Source organism: Psammomys obesus, unplaced genomic scaffold (genome assembly GCF_907164565.1).
Source record: "Psammomys obesus unplaced genomic scaffold, mPsaObe1.curated_primary_1811, whole genome shotgun sequence".
In the NCBI taxonomy this organism is placed as follows: Eukaryota; Metazoa; Chordata; class Mammalia; order Rodentia; family Muridae; genus Psammomys; species Psammomys obesus.
Window position 1 is genome coordinate 1,958,974 of NW_026592439.1, and position 18,142 is coordinate 1,977,115.

General features: G+C 37.6%; 1 protein-coding gene across 1 annotated transcript; it reads right to left on the reverse strand.

Annotated features, from left to right (window-relative positions):
* Positions 1-349: 349 nt before the first annotated feature.
* Positions 350-2,190, reverse strand: LOC129681383 (olfactory receptor 10J1-like). The gene is made up of 2 exons (XM_055613305.1): positions 2,015-2,190; positions 350-1,127 (listed from the first exon to the last, which is right to left on the reverse strand). The coding sequence occupies exons 1-2, from the start codon at positions 2,188-2,190 to the stop codon at positions 350-352; spliced, it is 954 nt and encodes a 317-aa protein (XP_055469280.1).
* Positions 2,191-18,142: the final 15,952 nt, after the last annotated feature.

Here is an 18,142-nt window from a genome sequence, read left to right on the forward strand (position 1 = left end):
TTAATGTGTGGTTTATAATTCATCAAGAAATAGATTGGTCCCTTTAAATTTAAGCTTAAAATGAACATAAGATCATACTTTGACCTTGTAATTATTTTCTGGAGTAGGGCCAATGGCTGTCCGTGTACAGGTCTTGCAAGTGACCCGTGTTTTTATTATGTTAACAAAGAAGTTGAGGAAATGATATTCAGTTATTACAGGCTGGGTCCCAGCTTCAGTTTTGTGCTGGCCCTGGCACTGGCTATAATGTCTGAGACTTCTATTCACATGAAACCTGGCTTTATACCTTTACGTATCATATTCTATATGTAAAAGTCGAAGGTGAAATTCTTTGGAGAGAAATTAGCAGCTATGATAGGGATTTCCTACCCAGCACTTTCCTCAGAGCATCCTGGACTTCTTTGTTTCTCAGACTATACACAACAGGGTTCAGCAGAGGTGTTATGACAGTGTAAGTCACCGAGACCAGCTGGTCTTGCTCCTTGGTATTCTCTGACTTGGGTTTGAAGTAGGCAATAGAGGCACACCCATAATGAATCACAACCACGGTGAGGTGGGAGGCACAGGTTGCAAAAGTTTTTTTCCGGCCTTCAGCTGAGGCAATCTTGAGAATTGTAGAAATAATGAGGACGTAGGAGACAAATAGGAAAGTGGCAGGGGCTGTGATGGCCAGGAGGCTGAGAATTAATGTCAAGATCTCATTGAAGATTGGCACTGCACAGGCCAGATCCAAAATAGGTCGGACATCACAGAAGAAATGTTCAATAAGTGAGTAGCAAAAGGGCAGCCTGAATATGGCCACGGCCTGAACTAGTGACAGCAAGAACCCTGTGGCACAGACTGAAGATGCCAGGATAATACACACCCTCCAATTCATGATGATGCTATAGCGAAGTGGGTTGCAGATGGCCACATAGCGATCATAGCCCATGACTGCTAGCAGGAGACAGTTGGTGATTGCAAAGCCAAGGAAAAAAAATAACTGTGTCCCACAGCACTCCAGGGAGATGGATTGGCTCAGGCCCACAAGGCTGCCAAGCATGCGTGGGATGATGACCAGAGAATAGAAAGTCTCTGAGGTGGAGAGAACACTTAAGAAGAAATACATGCACATCCCATTTGTCTTTCTAAATGAGGATTAATCACCTTCGCCTGTGTCCACTTTCTTGATTATCTTCTTTAGGTGTGTAGATTTCATTATGTTTATCATGTCTTGTAGGTCTATATAAGCGAGTATATACCAAGTTTGTCTTTCTCCTTCTGGGATACTTCACTCAGAATGATCTTTTCTAGATCCCACCACTTGCCTGCAAATTTCATGATTTCTTCCTTTTTGATTGCTGAGTAGTATTCCATTGTGTAAAAATACCACAGTTTCTGTATCCATTCCTCCGTTGATGGAAGTCTATCACAAAAGGCATCTGAAAGACTCTACCTAGCAGTGTTTCAAAGCAGACACTAAGACTCATAACCAAACCCTCGGCAGAGTGCAGGGAATCATATGAAAGAAGGGAAGTTAGTATGATATGGAAAGGATAGGAGCTCCACAAGGACCAAATATATCTGGGCACAGGGTCTTTTCTGAGACTGACACTCAACCAAGGACCATCTATGGATATAACCTAGAACTTCTGCTCGGATGTGGCCTGTGGTAGCTCAGTAACCAAGTAGTTTTCCAAAGTAAGGGGAACACGGACTATTTCTAATAGGATCTCAAGGGCAGGCTGTTTGACCCCCACCCCAGGGGAGGAGCAGTCTGTTAGGCCACAGAGGAGGACTTTGCAGCCAGCCCTGAAGATACCTGATAAAACAGGGTCAGATGAAAGGGGAGGAGGTCCTCCCCTATCAGGGGACTTGGAAAGGGGCAGGGAGGAGACCAGGGAGGGAGTGTGGGGTTGGGGAGGGAATGAGGGAGCGGGATACAGCTGGGACACAGAGTTAACAAAATGTAACTAAAAAGAAAAATAAAATAAAAATAAAAAAATTAAAAAAATAAAAAAAAAAGAAGAAATACATGGGGGTGTGAAGGCGGTGGTCAATACGGATAATGGTCACAATGATGATATTGCCAGCCAGAGTCAGGATATACAGGGTAAAGAAGACAACGAAGAGTGTAAGCTGGTGTTCTTGGAAGTTGGAGAAACCTTGGAAAACAAACTCTCTTACCTCTGTGCAGTTGGCTCTCTTCATTGAGGAGCTTAGGTCTGAAATATAAAAAAGGTCAACAAAATGTCTTATTGCCAGTGATAACCTTGACCCTGAGTACATAGTAGAGAGAAGATTTTACACATCTGAGACTCAGTTCAAAACTTCATGGTTGAATCTGTAAATCCATCGTGTCCTTTTCTCCCAAGAACAGCCCACTAAATTCAATCACTAAAACTTACATTTTGAAAGTATATAAGTCACAACCAGGCAGGGACATGTGGTTGTAATCCCAGAATTGTGCAGATAGAGACAGGCAGATGCCTGGATTTACAGGGCAGTCAGTCTAGTCTCAGTACGTTCCAAGCTCATGAGAGACGGTGCCTTAAAAAATTTAAAAATACATCAAAATTGATGACCTCTAAACAACAATGGCTGAGGTTGGCACCTGGCTGCCACCCCTGCATGCACAATCACACAAGCCTGCACAAGGATGTGTATTTGCACAAACAAGAGCATACACAAAGTTAAAATTAAAAAAAAAAAAAAAAAAAAACAACGAAAGACTAACTCATTCTTTCAGAAATGATAGGCTGTGGTCTTGGACTAGAAATAAAGACAGAATGTAATTAGCCTTACCTAAGAGCCTGTGGTAAAGCAGTCATTCCATGTCAATTTTGATCCTTTACATAATGATTGCCTATAGCAAATGGAATTAGTTTTGAAAGTTTTTGAATTAGATTATTGTATAAAAGAGAAAAAAATGTCTTAGAGTAGAACATAATTAAATTAGAAATTTTCAAGAACAAAAGACATCTTAAAAAAAAAAAAACAATGTCTGGAATTCTAGCCCATGATGCTAACTTGGGACTATTTAGAAACAAATAGTAATGAAATAATGATGTACCAAAACATCACTGTGATATACTCAGAAAATTATTACATTCAAATTTATACTTTTTAAGGTGTTTATTTTTTTTAAAAAGGGTAACAGAATGTCTATTTCATCAAGTTATTAAAAAGAAAACAAGACAAATGTAAAGTAGGAATAAAAATAAAATGTATTTGATGATAACAGGATAAACGAAGAATAAATTGATAAGGTATACAAAGGTAAATGTTTTTAAAGGTAAATGTTTATAAACTTAAACATGGGATGATAATTAAATTGACCAAAAAATAAGAGTAAACATGAATAAACTCTCTTTTCAAACAATAAAGAAACCTAGTTAGAGAAGTTTTAGGGAAAAAAATAGAAAGCACAGTGTCACAATTTTATTTCAATATATACTTAGTAAAATAACGTGGTTTCACTCCTAGGAATAAGTTAGTCATGGATGTTTAATCATGAAATTCATAGCTGACATCATTGGTGTGCCAAAGACGTGGCTAGACAAGTTATCATCATTAGGTGAAAACTTACAACAACCATTCTTCTAAATATACATAGTAAACTGACTCCTAATGACTTATCCTTATACTCATAGATTAATTAATATCTCAGTCCTTATCAGAGAACATTCTGTTCTCATTAGATGGTGATTCACAGAGATCTACATTTGGCCATGGTTCAAAATAAGCTCACAGAATGCTCAAAGGCACAGGGATCATTGCTTCAGAAGTTGCCAAAAGTCTATAAGTGCCAGAGGTGGTCAGTGAATACAGGGAGACAGTGTCCTCCAGGCACAACAGGACAGCTGTACATAAGAAGTCAGAGCAATTTTTACAGGCACAATCCTGTCCAAGCTCAGACCAAATCTCAACACAGGGAAAGGAGGTAGGTATGAAATCCTACTCCAAGTGTGGAGCTTTGGGAAACCAATAGCTTCCGGAAAAGAAGAGTTAGTTTTCTTTAAGACTTAATTTTGTCCCTGGTAGGTTGACCATGCTTCATTTATATCTAAGAATATAAAACTAACACAAACTGGACTTGATGGGCTAAAGGACTGATACAAAGTTGGTGAGTAGGGAAGCGAGACGTTGGGGAGGGGTGATAATGAACAAAAATATTGTATGAACTATCAAAGAACCAATAAAAACCAAATAAATTAAATGCCTGAAAAACCTGTGTCTTGGTCAGAGTTAATTCTCAAAGTGCCACAGCCTAGAGTCATCTCAGAGAAGAAACCTCATCTGAGGAATTGCCTAGACCAGGTTGGTCTGTGGTCATGTCTTTTGGGGGGGACTGTTAATTATTAATTGATTCAAGAAGGTCTAGTCCACAGAGAATGGGCAATACCAATTCTCAAGTAGGAAAAACACAAGCAATCAAAAGGCAGATCTGTGGAGCAAAGCCACAATGGATACATCTACAAAACATTCTTGTACCCAGTCCTCAGGGAACATTGCAGAAGAGGGACCAGAGGATCAGGGAGTTTGCTGTGAGATTTTTGTCCCTTAGTAACATCGGAAGCTAGACATGTAAACTCTCACCAAAACAGCTGTTCAAACATGATCTGAATAAGGACAAAACTAATGGACTTGCCAAATAGATGGGAGTGGGCCACAAGGCTTCAAGCATACACAAAATCCACGATCAAAGGGACAATGCTGAGAGAGACAGATGGTCTTCTCCAGAAAAGAGCACATGAATTGGTGTCAAATGTTCAGCCCTGAAAACATCACAAAACTAACATTATACAGACTGAGCAGGTTGTATTTGGGAATATATATGCATGTAACAGCAATTAACACAAAAAAGATATTGAATTTCAAAGAAAACAAAGGAGAGTATGTGGCAAGGTTTGGAGGCAGAAAGAAGAGAGAAATTACTTAATTGTATTTAAAATCTTAAAAGAAATAACTCCAATAAGAAGAAAACATAAGGAACTTAAGACACAGTATTAATAAAGTTTCAATGTTACATTATCATAGAAAACACTCGCAAGCCAATCTCCCTTTGAAATATAGATGTCAAATTCTTGGATGAGCTATTCCAAATTAAAGCATCAGTATGCAATATGGTTAAATGTCAAAAGCTTGTTTCACCATAAAATGTTATTTAAGACTCCTATTATGTTTACATCAAAAAGGTGTTTAAAAGGGAAAAAGTCATTGATTATTTGAATTGCTACTAACACTTTTTTTTTTCAATATTTGCAATTGAGAAGAACCTGTAGAAGCCTGGGAATAAAATATTCCTTCACAGCTGATCGACACAACCAACAATCCTACAGCGAACATCATACATGATGCAAGGTATTGAACGGTTTTCTTCACAACTAAGAATGAGATAAATGTGATGGCTTTATCTACTTTTCTTCAACATTATATTGAATATTCTAGCCAGTCCAGTAAAGAAAATGAAGTTTGGGAAAGAAGAAACAAAACTGGACTTTTTTTTTTTTTGACAGAATACATCCATAGGAAATTCAAAAGATGGTGCTGACAAGTTATCAGAATTAAGAGCGCTTAGCAAAGTTTTCAGAACGAAAGTCATTATGTTAAACTTCCCTGCATTTTTGTATTAAATAAACTGACAGAAAATTAAATCTAGAAAATATATCATATATTATCTTTCAAACTATATCAAGTATCTCATGAATAAAGACCTTTACGAAGAAATTTTCAAACCCTTAAGGAAGCATCCTAAAGAATTTTAAGATAAGTGGTTATATCCATGAATTCTAAGACAATTCTCTCAGCTTCACCTAGTCCCAGAAGATTTTTGGAGTCAATACAATTCACTCAAATCTCAAGTTGATTATTTTAATTGTGTGTTTGTTGGATTAACAACTAATACTATAATATTTATATTCAAGATCAAATTCCCAGGAGCAGCCAAAGGGAAAAAAAAGATGATTTATCTTTCAAACATCAGTACTTACGGTAATGTCAGAGTAATTAAGAAGGTATGCTGTTACAGGGCAAAGCAATCATAGCAAGGGAAAAAATGCATGCTGAAAGATAATGTATTCATATTACATCATTGATAGGGACTTTAAAAAATTCTTCTTAATGCTAATCTCCCAACGTTTTCCACTTATATATCCCTCTCATCTTATATTCTTGACATTTTATTTATCATTTGATCACTCTAGAAATACGTAATTGTAATTATTTGTTCTGACTTTCACATGAGCTCTTTGATTATGGAGCTCATACTCATTTTGTTCCAGATCTTCAGAACCAATCTCAATATTTGGCTTCTTTTAGGCATTTGACAAACACTTGTTAAATGAACCCGTGAATGGTGGAATGTTTTGATGTACTTCCAGTCTACAGGAAGAGACTCATCCTTTTGTTGAATGTCCAGAGAAACTCTGCCTTGGGTGCCCAGAAGCAGGACACAGTAATCAGATAAAATAGATGTCAGCACTTCAGGGCTGTGAGAGATAGAGCACATGATTTTTATCATATGCCTCTATTACAACCATATGAAGCAGCCAAGCAAAAGAAAAGATGATAGACAGGAAATAATAATGTCTACAATACTCATAAGTAGAGAAATTAGGAAAGGCAGAAAGGGGTAGGATAGGGAAAGATAAACAAATGTAAATGTTGGCTTACCACTTACCATTCAGAAGGGAGACAAACAGATCTTGATTCGGTTTTCAGATCCCAGCCCACATTTAGGTAAGCAGCTCCGTTTCTAAAGACAATAGGAGAAACGTGTATGGATATTTGCCTGCAAGAGCTTCCTTTCTTTTTCAAAAATAGCTACATGGTAGACATAAGAAGAAATATTTCCAAAATGTATGAAAGAGTTTCCCAGTATCACAAATATGGCAGAGCTAACTGTGAAACCTTGATATCCTGACCAAACCCTATGCTACTGAAAAATCTCAATTAATACCTAAAGAAAAAAATTCTGTCTCCGTTGGGAGACTGACAGATAGAGAGCTGATTTCAGGGATGAAATGCTTTCTCTTTAGGAGAACACTGAGAGATAGAAGAATTTGTATATTTTTATTGTTTTAGTTTGGATGTTCTCTGTTGAGAAAAACACTCAAGGACTAGGTGAGGCTTACATACACACACAAAGCTATTAATAGCTGAATGAGGAAGACTTAGGGAAGAATGATGTGCCCTTTTTGTCCTCTGCTCCAAGCTTGTGTAGAATTTCTTCCTTTCACTTCACACGCATGCACGCACACACATATGCACACACACATGCACACGTGCGTGCACAAACACACACACACACACACACAAACACACACACACACAGGGTGAGCCTAGTATATTGCTTTTTTTATTTTTTAGAAGTAGGGACTAGATACCCAGATTATGTTTCTGAAAAGGTACTGAACAAGCCCCCTGACCCAGGACTGGTCATTGAAAAAGGAATCAAAGTAGCCTCTAGATGGCAAAATTTGTTAGCACTGAAAACTTGGCACGTGAACTTGAAACGTCTGAAATATTTAGAAAGAAACTACAGAAACTAGCATTTGGTTAAAATATGCTTTCCTGTGTAGACAGGCTATGTAATTTAAATGTTCACAATTACTCTGAAATACACAGATTCTGTTGATAGAGAAGTTGAGGCCCAAAGGGATAAATGACTTGCCATGCTCACATATTTGCTAATTGGCAAGGCAGGTGTGAGGCATAAGCATATCTGAATACACACTTCAAGCATTTCCACCAAAGCAAAATCCTACAGGATGAATATTCTAGCAAGACGTTTGAGCTAAGAGAGAAGGAGACACTGGCTGTAGGAGAAATGCCTAAGTCTCAGCATTGTTGACTCAGAAGACACTCAGGCCCTTAGTAGCAGATGACAGCACTGAGATTATACTGGCAGTCTTATTTACAGTCTTTGCCTTGACTTTCAGCAGATTCTTCCATTATTTAAAATGAAATCTGCAAGAATACTGTATTTCACTTTCAGGTCTTAACCAACCATTCTGAAAGTTATAGAGAAAGTATGAAACTTCAGTATCAAGAAAATCATCAGTTACAGAGAGGGTTAAGTAGAAGAAAAAAATCAATTCTCTTTTGCTTTTTATTTTAATTTTTGTCTCAACAAACACTTACTTCTTGAAAACTTGGAAAAGGAAATCTTAAAAATATTCTCAGAAGCTGGTGAGCCTGGAATTGAAAAGGGAAAGACCTGGGATGGAATGCTCCAAGGAGCCAGAGTGGAGGAAGTTAAAATTCCCAAGGCAAACAGGCAAGCCTTTCCTGAGTGTCAGAAGGAAGTTCATAGTGCAGTGACAAATTCCAGGCTGAAGCTTTGACTCTGTTGGCCTCAGAAAGGCTCTCTGCAGAGCAGAAGCCTCTGGAAACCCTAAATCTATGGATGCTATCTGGGGTTTTCCCAGACAGGAAGAGAAATAGGCCTATCAACTCCAGTACTCTGAAGACTTCCCCTGAGAAGTCTTCCTGGGCACAGGGGGCACCAGAAACTATTGTGAGGCCCTGTCTCGGGGGCCTTGTTAGGAATTTGTGCAATTAGTAGAATAAAGTTTGCCTTTGGTTAGTGACTCACAGGAACAGCCTGTGTCTTAGAAACTGAAACGTGTTTTGTTAGCAAACCAAGGAACCCAGGATAAACATGCCAAAGAAAGTAATTATCTGCTATTCTATGTCTGAGCATGCTTTTCCCATCTATTGAGTAAACAGACATTATCTAGTACCCACTTAGGTGCCAAGCAGTACACTGGCTGGGGAGCCTAGCACAATAAAACAGGTAGTGGTGTTTGCTCCTACAGAGCTCTCCAGAAGGATAGTACAGCAAGCTGTAGTTAGCCATCAGTATATTTGCACATGTTTGAGAAAGGAGCATTTTCTAGACAGGCATAGCTTTTGTACAAACTGAGTGTTCACCAGGAAAGCATTTATATCATTAGTGAAAGAGGTTCACTCCTTTATTCAGAGAGAGCTCCCTTTCAGATCCATGGTTTGTGACATGTGGTGTGGGCTGGGTTTTGTCTCTTATTATCTTCTTGACTAAGGGATGATGTTGTTTAAAGTATAGACTGCCTAACCAGGCAGGCAAATTTTAAACTAGGAATATCACAATTGTATTACTAGAAGTAAATATGAATGTGGGAAGGAAAAAAAATATAGGGTTTGGGTTGTGTCTTTCAATGTTTTTCTGTCATAAAGTTTAACCTGAAATATTGAAGACAAATGTCAGTCAACTAGATGAAGCTAGGGAAGGAAATTTAAGGTAGAGGAAGAGATGACTTCGTGGATTACTGGAAACTCATTCCAAGATATGAAATAGTCCAAAATGTGCAAGAAGACCTTTGAGGAAGAGATCATGTTAGAGGAAATGAAAATGAGGACGTACAAAGTTTTACACAACTTTAGTTATTTTTTTCACTAGAAAAGCTTCTATAGAGGGATGATTCAACCATGTGTAAAGTTACAATTGAAATATTAAAAGTGAAGCCAAGAGAGGCAGTTTAAAAACTGGAAGGACAACGAGGGGACTACTGTTGTTGTTCAGTGTGAATGCTTTAGAGCTGGAACTCTTGTTGAAGAGAAATCACGAAGCAGTAACACTGGATTTCTGAGGCCCTAAAGCCTCATCCATCATAGGAATCTTAACATACATGGTCCAGAGGTCTGTCTTTACCCAGCAGTAACCCAGGAGCCAATTCTCAGAAAGCGATTATTTATGGAAAGTGTGGCTTTTTGCAGAAATCTGAAGGGGCTGCAGCATAAGCCTCTTGTGGCAGCTTGAGAAACTAGGAAGAATCACAATAGTCTCTTTCAGTTCTCAGCGTAGAGATCGTGAATAAAGTCACGGCCTTGTCTTCTTGAAATATAATCTTGAAACACATGTAAGTAGGGAATACAGTGCATCTACTGGATTCTAAGACATTAGTGGTAGAGATGTTTACACTGGAAAATTTTCAGAGTCTTTTCTTGTTCTTCATCTTGCTCATAACTGATAGTGTCATAGCTTACTCAGGAAATGGGTTGAGGTGTAGATATGCAATACATTGCCACACTCTATCTCATTTGACACATTGAGAAGTGGGAAAATAAACCAAAATATGATTAGGAATCACTGAACTCACCGTAATGTTTATTGTGAAAAAAATTAATGCCAATATTTTATTTCTTAATGTGACATTCAAAGGCCTTAAAGTAGAAATCTGCTTGTTATCTATGGATAAGAGTCAGTTCAGAAGAAATAGCCATTAATATTCTGAAAGTAAATATATCTTTTAAAATATGCCACTTTGATGAATCTATGCGGGTCTCTTTAGGTAAGGCTACACAATCATACATAACATGTGTTTGCCACAATGTCAGGGAGTCTCTGACATGAACTTGGCTGCCTTCTCCTCGATCACTTCTTCCAGGTGGGGCAATCTAGCCAGCCCAGATGAAGAGGAAGAGGAAGAGGATCCAGGCAGTCCTGATGGTATCTGATAGGCTAGGGTCAGTCTGTAGGGGAGGAAGACTTTTCCAATCATTGGACTAGGGAAGAGGGATAAGGGAGGAAGACGGAGGGAGGGTGGGACCAAGAGGAGATGAGGGATGGGACTACAACTAGGATACAAAGTGAATAAATTACAAATAAAAAATAAATAAATAGGATACATTACCAAAAAATCATGATTATCATTGCAAAGATCCATTTCCATTCTACTTTTGCTTTTATTATATCACAATTAATTAAACAGCATCAAAGGGCTCTATAAGCAAAAAACTCTAATTACTATTGCTACCATTTTCATTAATTACATATACTCCATACACCTTTTAGGTATATCATACCACTTCAGTTTTGACTCATTGCAATCTGTTTCTGTAGAGTTCACGTGGTTTTCTGATTGCTATCTCATGCATATTAAACCATAATCTTCAGGGAACAGCCATTGCTAGGATTCCCAGAGGTGAGTCCACATTTCAGTTAACCAGCGATACAAGTTGCAAGAGCTCGTCCAGTCTCCTGAGCTCAGGTTCTCTATCTAACTGCACATATCAATACATGTTGTTTACATTGACTTCTGTCTCACAAATTTAGAAACAATTTCTACACACATTTACCAGGTCGATGGAACAATGGCTTAGAACCAGTTAAGAATTCTGAGACAGTTAAAAAAAATAGAATTGATAAAACCTACACAAAAGGAGGGTAGAAGAGAGCCAACAAAATTGTAGAAGTTAATGACATTATAATAAATGAATTGTCCCAAAACAGAAATTCACTAAAGGCAAATAACTAATTGAAAATCATCTAGAGTTTGAGGTTGGCTTGGAATATCAAGAGTTTGTAAAAATGTTATTTGGGGGAATTCACACCATCCATTTTTTTTTTTATTTTTACAAATTAAAATGCAATTGTCTAATTTTTTACTTTCCTCCATCAAGTCATGCCTGGGTTACTCCCATTACACTTTCTGAAATTCATGGTCTCTACCGTTTTTCCTTTATTGTTATTTTGTATATGTGCATGTGTGTGTGCGTGTGTGTGTGTTTGTGTAATATATTCCTAAATGTGTAGATACAATCTGATCAGGACGTATGCTACTTACATGCATATGGTTTCTAAATGTTTGTTTTTATGCTCACAGATAAATGCAGCTCTCATTCCTCTACAATGAAACTTCTCTTTGCCAAATATGGAGACCATTACACCACAGCTGATTAAATACAGAAAACAAGCAATCCTGTGCTATACAGCCCCATCTGATCCACACAACTAATTCATCTAAAGTTCAGGAAATACATCAGGAAATACCGTGAAAGAGGGGTAGGAAGAGTATTAAGGGATAGAGGGACAGGAGTTTTGCTGTGAGATTATTTCTCCTAGAAATGTTAAGGAAGCTACATCTGTGAAGTCTCAATAATGTAGCTTCCTAAAAATGATTTGGCAAGGATGACAATAGACATGCTAATGCATAAGGGATGAATGTTAGGAGGCCCTCAATTCTAAACAGAAAAAAAAAATACAGCCATCTAATGTATACTTAGTGTGGGAGAAAAGAGTGTTCTCCAGGAAAGGGCCTTCTAATTGGCTATCCAATACTGAATGGTCAATCACCAATGTTTTTACCCGCATAGTTCAGTGATTAGGGCCCTTTTTTTCTTATTACTTTGAACTTTCTCTAAAAAAAATTGTGTTTTTGTGTCAAAGGAATCAGTCTTTACTTTCAGTGGAGGTTGAATAATATCCACAGATACACTGGCTCAGTGTGGTCCACTCATTTGGGAGTAGAGACAGCCATCAGTACTCTGACATGTGCCTTGGTTCTGAAAGGGCAGACAGTAAGACATGTGTAGATGGCAGCTTTTGAAAAAAAAAAAAGGGGGGGCACAGTTGAGTTCCCCATGCATCTCTAGTTGTGTAGAAACAATGACGGTACAATGAAGATATGCAAGAGCCTGAGGAAACAGGAAAGTAAAGGAAAGCTCTATGATCAATATACATGTATAAGTGCGTGGAACTTTCAAAATATAAAATTAGTATTAGAAAATAAAAATGTAGAAACTTGAGAAGGGATAAGAACCTTGCATGCTGCAAGCTTACTACAATCTTTACAGAGGCTGATCAGCAGATTATTGTTGATGAATGCTGAGAGCTGGTGGGTCAACTACCCAGACTACTCAACTAAGCAGTCACATCGAAAACCCTGCTAAACCAGATTTACTAAACAACAATGGTGAGGATGATAAGCAACTAATAAGACCTAAGTATTCATTATCATCAACTTCTATTTATTAACCAAAGAGGGTAAATAAAGGTAAATGGTATTGAAAGTTCAAGATATAAAACAATACAAATTTTCTCCTAGTTGTTCATTTTGCCTCTTTGTTACAGTGAAATCAAACATGATATCGGTTGTTTTATCATTGTTTCTAGGCTCTGGGCACAGGATTGTTGGTTTGTTATTTGTTATTTTATTTTATTTTATTTTTTGCTGTGCTCATTTAATTTAGCTGTTTATTTTCTTCTGGAAGTCATGCCTGATGTGTTTCCTCCATGTATGAGAATGCCATTTTTTGTCTCTGAGTGGTAACAATGTGAGGATACTCTGTGTACTCCTGCCTTCTTTGCCTTATTGTATTATCACTAAGGCACCACCTTCTTTCAGTGTTGACACCTGGTGTTCACTTTAATGTCAGCATTTTAACTCAGGTGTATAATCCCCGAGATTTGTTCGCTTGTTGTTATTTTTCATTAATAAAAATGTTTACCTGTTTTGATAATATTTACTTAAAAACTTGGTTGTACATAGTCATCTTTAGCTACTCTAACGTATTGAATGTTGGTGATGCTCAGGCTCTCATCTTGTGATGCCATCTGTTACTGGATTGGTTTAGTAGAAGTTTGAGATCAGTTAAGTATTTCCTTTTTAATTGTTATTTTATTATTTTTTACAATTTATTCACTTTGTAGCCCAATTGTAACCCACTTCCTTGTCTCCTCCCATCCCACACTCTCTGTCTTATCTCCCTATCCCCCTCCCCTAATCCACTGAAATAGGGGAGTCCTCCTCCCCTACTATCTGACCCTAGCCTATAAAGTCTAATCAGGACTGCCTGGATCCTCTTCCTCTGTGGCTTAGTAAGACCACCCCGTCAGGGGAAGGTGATCAAAGTGTGGGCAATGCAGTTCCTATCAGAGACTGACCCTGCTCCCCTTACTCAAGAAATAACATGGAGACTGAGCTGCCTATTGGCTACACCTGAACAGGGATCTAGGTTCTCTATGTGCATGGTCCTTGGTTGATGCATCAGCCTCTGTAGGCACCCCTGGGCCCAGAATTTTTGGCTTTGTTGGTCTCCTTGTGGAGTTCCTGTCCCCTCTGGTTCCTTCTATCCCTCCATTATTCCTTAAGACTCCATGTCTGCACAAAGTTTGGCTGTGAGTCTCTGCATCTCCTTCGATCCCTTGTTGGATGGAGTCTTTCAGAAGACATTGTGGTAAGCTCTCTTTCTTCCTCCTCTTCCTGTTTCTATACTGTTTGCCCTACTGAATTATACTTAATCCTCCCTAAGGTCCTCCTGCTGTTTTTCTTCTTTAGGGCTGTAGATTTTAGTATGTTTATCTTATATTATGTGGCTAATATCCACTTATAAGTGAATATATATCATGCATATCTTTCTGGTTCTGGGTTACTTATTGATCTTTTCTAGTTCCATCCATTTGCCTGCAAATTTCATGATTTCCTTGTTTAATAGTTGAGTAGTATTCCATTGTATAAATGTACTACAATTTCTGTATCCATTCTTCCATTAAGGGACATCTAGGTTGTTTCCAGATTATTGCTATTACAAATGAAGCTGCTATGAACATAGTTGAGCTAGCGTCCTTGTTATATGGTGGAATATCTTTCAGGTATATGCTCAGGAGTGGTATAGCTGGGTCTTGAGATAAGGCTATTCCCAGTTTTCCGAGAAAGCTCCAGAGTAATTTTTAAGTGGTTGAGGGGTGATAGTGAGAGAAATAGAGCTAGCAAGGATGGGTTACAGACATATCAATTATTTTGAGGCCTCGTCCTTTTGGCATAAATATAGCCACTTTTGTTTCAGGTCCACCAGTCACATCATCTCAACTTGTCGCTGACATAAAAGAATCTGTATGAGGTCAGGTTGACCAAAAACTATGTTTATATTCAGCATACTCTATGGCCTTCTTGTTCCTAAAAATTTCCCATTTATTAGCACAGCTGGCCCTAACCATATACTTTACCTGGGACCAATCAAATTAAAGGTCAGATAGAACTGCTTGTCTAGTTAGCAAAAACTATCTGACCACCCTGTATCACCATCTGCCCCCTGTATGAGTTAACTGTGGGTTTTTTTGCCTTTATAACCTGACTCTGGAAAATGGGTAGATGTCATAGTTAGGCTCCAGAGTCTTTCTGTGGCCCTGATGGCAAGCAGTTTGGAAATGGCATACAATAAACTATCCATATCTAACTGAAAAAAAAATAAAGCAAAGTCCAGAGTTGCTCCAACGTATTCACTTTTTAAACTAAGCTTATAATGAAAAGAAAAATATATTTCATAGTTTTATATCTAACAAATGATAACTCTTGGCAATGGTTGTTAGAATATCTAGTTCTGAGGAAAATTAGGTTACAAAATGAAAGTGAGTAGAAAAGTTTCCATATGAAGGTGATCACAATTAAGTTAGATGTACAAGGTTCATTTAAAAAATGAGTAAAAAGTTACACATGTGATTCATGTTTTGAGGGCTTCAAGATACTAAATTTTATTTAGGATATAAAAATTGAATTTACTTTAAAGTAGTTTATGGAGAATGACCTGGCAAGGCTGAGGCCCAAGGCCAAATTGAGATGAAGATTTCAGAATGAGTGTAAGATGTGAGATCATCAATTTAGATGTGAAAAATACCAGTTTACCCATTTACCTGGACTCCATATTCCAACCCATAATTCCAGGAGAATTGAAGGACACACTGACACTAAGGATCCCAGGTAAGAAAACGCACACAGTCTGCTAATACTTCTTAAAGCCCACCCAATAGCTTCCAACAGTACCCCCTCTCCTGGGTTCCATAATCTGGCACAAAATGTTGGCAGAAGATGTCTAATTTATTGGAGGACACACCATACTAGAAACCTCAGAGACCAAGCAGATACTCTGAACCCCAGAGACCACACAGGTACTTGGAATTCCAGAGGAAATATTGACACCCCAAATCCAACAGATTATGAAGGCAACAAAACTCTCAGAGGAGACCCCTCCTGGACCTGAAAATTTGCTAGTCACCAGAACTCTAAGCTACTCAGGTCAGGAGGACGGATAAGAAACAGAAACCAAGGGAAAAATTATTTGTCTAACAAGGATAAACTCAGAAATCAGTGTGTAAACCTATAGTAATCCAAAATCCAGATAGCTAGAGGTTAGCAAAGAATACAACCAACATACAGCCAGGGCAGTATGACACCACCAGAGTCCAGCTCTCCTACTACAGGAAACACTGGGTATGCCAACACAGCTTACACACAAAAAGATGTTAAATCTAACATTATGAAGATGATTGAGGCTTTGAAAAAGGAAGTGAACAAATCCCTTAAAGAAATAAAAAAAATATAATATCAAACTGGTGAGGGAAATGAATAAAACTATTCAAGACTTGGAAATGTAATAGAAGCAATAATGAAAACACAAACTCAGAAAAGTCTAGAGGTGAAAATCTAGGAAAGCAAGCAGGGACTACAGACACAAGCATCACAAGAGGTGGAAGAGAGACTTGTGTGAAGAAGATACATCAAAAGAAATTGATATATCAGTCAAAGTGCTAATTCTTAAAAGTTCCTAACACAAAACATCCAAGAAATCTGGGACAGTATGGAAAGGCCAAGCCTATGAATACTAGGAATAGAAGGAGAAGATTACCAGCTCAAACACCCAGAAAATATTTTCAAAAAAATCAGGGAAGAAAATACCTAAACTAAAGAGATGCCTATCAACTTACAAGAAGCTAACAGAACACCAAATGGATTGGACCAGAAAAGAAAGTCCCCTCTCTGACATATAATAATCCAAACACCAAATGTACAGAACAAAGAAAAGATATTAAGAGTTTCAAAGGGAAAAGGCCAAGTGACATATAAAGGTGGGCTTATTAGAATCATCTCCTAAATTCTCAACAGATTTTAAAAGCCAGAAGGGTCTGGACAAATGTCTTGCAGTCTCTAAGAGATGACAGATGCCATCCCAGAATACTATGTCCAGCAAAACTGTTAATTACCATAGGTGGAGAAAACAGGATATTCCACAACAAAACCAATTTTAAACAATATCCACTCACAAATCCAGCCCTACAGAAAATACTACAAGGAAAACAATCCAATCCAGGGAGGTTAAATACTCCCAAAAATACACACACACAAACAGAAAAAAGAAAACATACACACACACACCACTTATACACATGCCCAAACACACACACTACCACTACCACCAGCAACATTAAAATAGTAGGAATTAACAATCATTGGTCATTAATATCTCTCAACATCAATAGACTCAATTCCCTAACAAAAGACACAGGCTTAAAGAATGGATGCAAAACCAAGATCTGTCATTCTGCAACATACAAGAAACACACCTCAAAAGCAAATATAGACACTATCTCAGAGGAAAGGGCCAGAAAAAGATTTCTCAAGAAAATACATCCAAGTAGCTGGCCAAGGAAATCCACAAAATTATTAGGTCATACTTCAAAACTCTGTATTCCACAAAACTAGAAAATGTAAAATAAATAGACAATTTTCTCAAAAGATAGCACTTACTAAAGTTAAATCAAGATCAGATAACAATTTAAATAGACCTAAAATTCCTAAGGAAATACAGCAGCCATTAAAAGTCTCCTAACAAAACAAAACAAAAACAAAAAAGCCAAGGACAAGATGGTTTTAGTGCAAAATTCTGCCAGACCTTCAAAGAGGAGATAATATTAATACTCTTTAAAATATTCCACAAAACAGAAACAAAAGAAATATTTTCAAATTAATTTTATGAGGCCACAGTCAGTCCCCCCTGATACCCAAATCAGATGAAGACTGAAGACTGAATAAAGAAAATTACAAAAGAATTTTATTTAGGAACATTGATGCAAAAATACTCAATAAAATACTCCCAAACTGAATCCAAGAGCATAAAAATACCATCCACCATGATCAGGTAGGTTTTATCCCACAGCTGCAGGGACGGCTCAACATATTATGAAAGAAAAAAAGCTACATGACAAAATTCAACTCCTCATTCTGATAAGCTCTTGAAGAGATCAGGGATACATGGGATATACCTACACACAATAAAGGCAATATGCATCAAGCCAATAGCCAATTAAATATAAAAAAACTTAAAACAATTCAACTAAAATCATGGACAGACGAGGCTGTCCACGCTTTCCTTGTTTATTCAATATACTACCTGAAGTTTTAGCTAAAGAAATAACACAACTAAAGGAGATCAAGTGAATACAAATGGGAAAGGAAGAAGTCACTATATCGCTATTGGCAGATAATATGATCTTATACATTAGTGACCTCAAAAATTATACCAGGGAACTCTTACAGATGATAAACACCTCCACCAAAGTGGCTGT

Bases quoted from the DNA above. Each gene is read 5' to 3' on its own strand.
- LOC129681383 (XM_055613305.1), bottom strand. From the start codon at position 2,190: ATGAAGAGAGCCAACTGCACAGAGGTAAGAGAGTTTGTTTTCCAAGGT. The intron at 1,128-2,014 runs GTATTTCTTCTT...ATCCTCATTTAG, and splicing joins CACCGCCTTCACACCCCCAT to AAAGACAAATGGGATGTGCA.